The sequence below is a fragment of the Bombus pascuorum genome, chromosome 16 (genome assembly GCF_905332965.1).
Source record: "Bombus pascuorum chromosome 16, iyBomPasc1.1, whole genome shotgun sequence".
In the NCBI taxonomy this organism is placed as follows: Eukaryota; Metazoa; Arthropoda; class Insecta; order Hymenoptera; family Apidae; genus Bombus; species Bombus pascuorum.
The window spans coordinates 250,816-256,934 of NC_083503.1; the positions used below are offsets into that span (position 1 = coordinate 250,816).

A 6,119-nucleotide genomic window follows, 5' to 3' on the forward strand; every position below is an offset into this window, starting at 1 on the left:
TGCATGATTCAGTTTACTTCGCTATAATAATTGAAAGTTACCGAGTATAAATCATGTTCAGTAAATATTATACTCTAACATTACAACTGGCTAATAAAGAGATCGAATGGTACACTAATATCTCGAGTTGATTATCTTCTTCAGTTTTAAAAATTTATATCTGCAATATTAAAAGATTGTTATAAAAGTAATCTAAGAGAATTCTGTGTTTACAAAATTCAATTTTAAAATTAATCGTATTAAATCTTAGATTATCGTAAGGTATAAATTATTGTATTTAATCGTTTAATTGTTTTCTTTAGATTGACGATAGGTTTAAAAAATTTTAATTTTTTTAGTTTTTTTAGTAAACGTAAATTCTTCCATCGTCAAAACTACTTTTTTTTGGAGTTTATCTTTTAAGGTCTAAACAAATTTTGAAACGTGGTAAGTAAAATCATTTGTTCAATGTAGTTCGGTAAGATGGCGCATGATGGCATATTTAATCAAATAAAGAGTAAGAAAGTAGACTAAGTGAGTAAGAGAAACAGAAAATGCTTTGACAAGTCTTTACTTTTAGTCCGGTCCTCGTAGTTTCTCCTTGATTAAGAAGAAGTATTCGCAATACTAAGGCGAAATTTGACCTACAAGAAAATAAATGACATGATTCGATGTTAAAACAATAAAAAAGAGAAAGGATATTCATGAATGGAAAGCTGAGAAGCATTCTACTTGAAAAAATGGTAAGTATGATTGAACAACTCGACAATTTGATCTGTCGAAAATATGGTGTCAATTCTAACCTTGCAAAGGTTGAATGTGGTAGAAACTGTCTTATAGTAAACGTCACGTAAAATTTATGAATCTTCAGTGATTTATTTAAACATCTGTTCGTTTCAACCTTTTTTCAGACCTTTTTCCTGCACATTACATGGATGTCGATAACCTCACCTTCAACTTGTTTGAAGTAATCAAATTTTCTCATTTATATTTCTTTCTCTGTTTGCTTTTTTCTTTTTTTTTTTTTTTTTTTTCTAATTTATATATTTGAAAGACAGAAATTGGTCCATCAAAGTCAATTGTAAAAGTATCATAACGATGTGCCGATGAACGGTCTTCATTGGAAATTTTTTGCCATTTTAATGTATATTGATCACTTCAATATTTCCTGTTATCTTATAGTACCGCAAATAGTTTATTCAACTCGATTATCCAAATAAATTTTGAATATATCTGTTATCTGATCTGTCAGTAATTATTTATGAGCAATTAATACGTTATACATGTACCTTATATTATATTTGCTTTGCAGATAAATGAAATATAATATTTAATGAATATTAAATAAATTTTCTGTATACATAAACAGAGAAAATTTATATAGACTTTTTTATCACTATCAATAAGTTACAAAAGATTAATTTAGCAAAGTATGTAAATCTATACATATTATACTAAGTAATGTATCATATGTATACAATTTTATTTATATCATTTTTCGTTACTTTTAAATTACTATCTTCTCCTAGATATTTTTATCCAATTATTTATGATGTTTTGAGAAAATACTTTCAATATTCTGATTAGTATATTTTGTATTTACATAATATTTAATGTTGTTACACGTTTTTCGATTTTGGAGAATACAGTGCTGTTTATTTATAAATATTATACTGGTTTATTTATAAATATTATACTGTACATGCAGATCAAAAATATGCTTAATATGAAGGCTATCATAAGCCTATCTCATAAGATAAAATATTTCTATATATAACAGTGATAAAATTAAATTAAATTTTTGTTATACAAGGTTTATGTTTAATATTATTTAAAAATTAAAAATTAGCCATATAATATAGTCATAAGTATTGTCATATATTATTATGTAGCATATATCGATAGAAATTATTTTAATTTTTAAGATAAACATTTTATGCATTATTCATCAATATAATCCTATACAATGTACCTACAACATGAGTGTAAGATAATCTCTTATGAGATGATATTACTAACGTACTTAGTAATGTAGTCAGAAACAATGATACTGTGTTGAGAGGAGCTACAATTATATTATAGAATAATCCATTTAAGTTAGTGCATTGTTTAACTGTTAATACCAATTTTATTAATATATTTGTTAACGAGAATTGAAGAAATAGTATTTTTTATGTATTTATTTTATGTAAAAATATTTAGTTGTTATTAACTTAATTTCTTATTTTCAAACATATTATATACATATACATACATAAATTATGTATATATATTCAAGTTCCTTTTACAGGTTGCAATGCCATGGAGAAATTTCCACTGAAAGGTACAACATTATCGAACAATACAATTCCACAGAATCATCAGCATACATTAACTACGTACCGGTCAGTTGATACAAAGGTAAAAATTAATATGTGAAGAAATTTGATAGGAGAATAATAAAAAAGGAATAATAATGGTAACAGAAATTTGAAGAGTGAAATCTTTGATTAATTATAGATAGAAAATTCAGATGATGTATACTTCGTAGAGGATGTCCGATCGCGAAATCGAAATACTGCACGTGACAGTACTATAAGCAGCGACGACGACATGCTGGAAGTTAATAATGTAAATTCTCATCATGGACAGAACACCGTTCTTTCGGAACACTGTATCCGTATCGACGATGCTTCCTCTCACAGTATGTAGTAAATAATGTAATTTCTTAATATTGTAATTTGCACTTAATTTGTAAAAATAGAACACAGTTTCGTTCTGTATTGCTCAATTGTATTTTAGTTTCAGTTGATTCCGATGACATTCCTGGTATCGGACAATATGATGACTTTCACACGATTGATTGGCAACGAGATATCGCTCGAGATAGAATGCGTCACCGATATATTGTGAAAAAGAAACATGATTCTATTTGGGGCTTAATCAAGGGAGCTCATGATGCTTGGTCTGGATGGCTCTGTGTTTTGCTAGTTGGTCTTTTTACAGGAGTCGCGGCAGGTATTATAGATATAGGGGCTTCTTGGATGACTGATTTAAAATTTGGCATATGCCCACAAGCATTTTGGTTAAATAAAGAACAATGTTGTTGGAGTTATAATGAAACAACTTTTGACGGTGGTAACTGCTCTCAGGTATGCTTTATTATTATTTTCTCTTTTATAATAATGTTCAAGTTTGTATTTCATAATCTTTTCTCAGTGGTGGACATGGCCAGAAGTATTTAGTCAGTCAAAAGATGGTGCAGGACCTTACATGATCTCGTATATGTTTTACATCGCTTGGGCTCTTTTGTTTGCTTCACTTTCTGCCTCATTAGTAAGAATGTTTGCACCATACGCATGTGGTTCAGGAATTCCTGAGGTAAATATGTAAAAAAAAAAACGAAAATAAAAACTGTAATGATTCTTTAATTATACTGAAAAATCATGTTTTAGATAAAGACCATCCTAAGTGGATTTATTATTCGTGGATATTTAGGGAAGTGGACATTAATAATTAAATCAGTAGGTTTGATTCTATCGGTCTCAGCAGGTTTAAATTTAGGCAAAGAAGGGCCGATGGTTCACATAGCTTGTTGCATAGGAAATATATTTTCTTATCTTTTTCCAAAATATGGCAGAAATGAAGCAAAGAAAAGAGAAATTTTATCAGCAGCTGCTGCTGCAGGAGTTTCAGTTGCTTTTGGTGCTCCAATTGGGGGTGTTCTTTTTAGTCTTGAAGAGGTATGTATCAGGAGAATGATAGTTTGATATATCTAATGATTGAATATATTTAACAACATCTTTCAGGTGAGCTATTACTTTCCACTAAAAACTTTATGGAGATCATTTTTCTGTGCCTTGATAGCTGCTTTTATTTTGCGATCTATAAATCCATTTGGCAACGAGCACTCTGTGCTTTTTTATGTTGAATATAATAAGCCTTGGATATTTTTTGAGCTAATACCCTTCGTCATGCTTGGAATAATTGGTGTAAGTTTATTTTTTTGTTTTCTTCTATAAATTTTCTTCTATAGTTAAAAGAAAGTTAAATTACCCTTTTCCATTTCTCTTTCTTTAAATAGGGCGTGATTGCTACTTTGTTTATTAAAGCAAATCTGTTTTGGTGTCGTTATCGTAAAACTTCAAAATTGGGCCAGTATCCAGTTACCGAAGTTCTAATCGTAACAGTTGCAACTGCTGTTATTGGATATCCAAATCCATATACACGAATGAGTACAAGTCAACTCATTTATTTATTATTTAGACAATGTGGAGTATCAAACGCAGACATTTTATGGTAGAAATTCTCTCTTTTATTTTTTAAAATTAACATTAGTTTTAAAATATAGTAAATTTCTCTTTTTGTTTATATATAGTGATTATAATAGAAACTTTACTGCTGTAAAATCAGCGATTGAAGTTGCAGCAGCTGGCCCCGGGGTTTATAAGGCGATATGGCTTCTCGTCTTAGCATTAATTCTAAAACTTGTTATGACGATATTTACGTTCGGTATGAAAGTACCTTGCGGATTATTTATTCCATCACTTTGTTTGGGAGCGATAATGGGCCGTATCGTGGGAATTGGAATGGAGCAACTAGCGTATAATTATCCACATATTTGGATATTTAGTGAAGCATGTTCAACTGGCGTCGATTGTATAACTCCTGGACTATACGCAATGGTTGGTGCCGCAGCAGTTCTCGGCGGTGTTACTAGAATGACTGTTTCTCTCGTTGTAATAATGTTTGAGTTAACTGGAGGTGTACGATATATTGTACCGTTAATGGCAGCCGCTATGGCAAGTAAATGGGTCGGCGATGCTCTTGGGAAACAGGGCATTTATGATGCTCACATTGGTTTGAACGGTTATCCATTTCTTGATAGCAAAGATGAGTTTCAACATACTACTCTTGCGGCTGATGTCATGCAACCTAAGTAATTGCACCATTATCGTTAAAATATTATATTCTTGTAAAATATCTTTGATTTGATTTTTACGTTTTCTCTTCATAGTTAACAAATCTAATTATTTTTTCAGACGAAATGAAGCCCTTCATGTGCTCACTCAAGATTCAATGACAGTCGAAGACGTTGAAAATTTATTGAAAGAAACGGAACATAATGGTTTCCCAGTGATAGTTTCAAAAGAATCTCAATATCTTGTTGGTTTCGTGTTACGAAGAGATTTGAATCTTGCAATCGCAAATGCCAAACGTATGACAGAGGAAATTACTGGACAATCATTGGTTATATTTACAAATGGAAACAACATTCAAACTCATTCTCCTCCACCGCTTAAATTGAAAAAGATCCTTGATATGGCTCCAATAACAATTACCGACCAAACACCCATGGAGACTGTTGTTGATATGTTTAGAAAGTTGGGATTAAGACAAACCCTCGTTACGCATAATGGGTAATTATTTCCTATTACTTTACGTATTACTTGTTTTGTATACAATACAAGATTATATTAACTTTTTATGGTTACGTTCAATTTTGCAGCCGACTACTCGGAGTTATTACAAAGAAGGATGTATTGAGACACGTGAAGCAACTTGACAACGAAGATCCTAATTCTGTATTGTTCAATTAAAATTTATATAAAAAAAAATATATATGAGAGATACAGTGTTTTATAATGCATGGTATCAACCGAGCAATTGGGTACACTATGCCAACAGTATGATTTTTGATATTTTCATATAACTGTTAACAAGAAATTTGTTTTAATTATTAGTGATTCCAAATGAGGATATAATAATAATAAATAGGTAAAACAGTTTTAACTCACTGCACTATCCGAGTTTTTATATATTTCATTAAGGCAAATCTCAATTTATTTACTATATGTTTAAAAGTTTGAGAAATTAGGAGAAGGAAAGTAATATTAACAGTGCTTAATATGTTTTACAATTCTTTATATTTTCAGTTTTCATGTTGATCGAATGTGTAAAAGTGTTATATTGTATTTGATCATACAATTCTATAATGTGGCATGAAATACGTTATATACATCATATTTAAAAACGTTATATTTCTTGAATCTATAACTTTGAATCTTTATAGTCGAAACAGCAAACCAAATAATAACGCGTTTAACCGTGTCACATACCTAGGTAGAGTGGCACGTAACGCAACAAATTTTATTGCTTGC

At 30.2% G+C, this 6,119-nt stretch overlaps 1 protein-coding gene across 4 annotated transcripts; it reads left to right on the forward strand.

The window, feature by feature from the left end:
* Positions 1-505: 505 nt before the first annotated feature.
* Positions 506-5,591, forward strand: LOC132915119 (H(+)/Cl(-) exchange transporter 5). Of its 4 annotated transcripts, none has more exons than XM_060974804.1 (11): positions 506-722; positions 2,270-2,379; positions 2,479-2,662; positions 2,767-3,110; positions 3,178-3,339; positions 3,414-3,701; positions 3,768-3,950; positions 4,043-4,257; positions 4,337-4,897; positions 5,001-5,378; positions 5,468-5,591. In XM_060974804.1, the coding sequence occupies exons 2-11, from the start codon at positions 2,281-2,283 to the stop codon at positions 5,556-5,558; spliced, it is 2,505 nt and encodes an 834-aa protein (XP_060830787.1). In that variant the 5' UTR covers positions 506-722; positions 2,270-2,280; the 3' UTR covers positions 5,559-5,591. The 4 variants fall into 4 exon arrangements, with proteins under 4 accessions (XP_060830787.1, XP_060830786.1, XP_060830788.1 ...); XM_060974803.1 differs by having other exon boundaries at positions 507-722; positions 2,761-3,110; XM_060974805.1 differs by lacking the exon at positions 506-722 and having other exon boundaries at positions 2,510-2,662; positions 2,761-3,110.
* Positions 5,592-6,119: the final 528 nt, after the last annotated feature.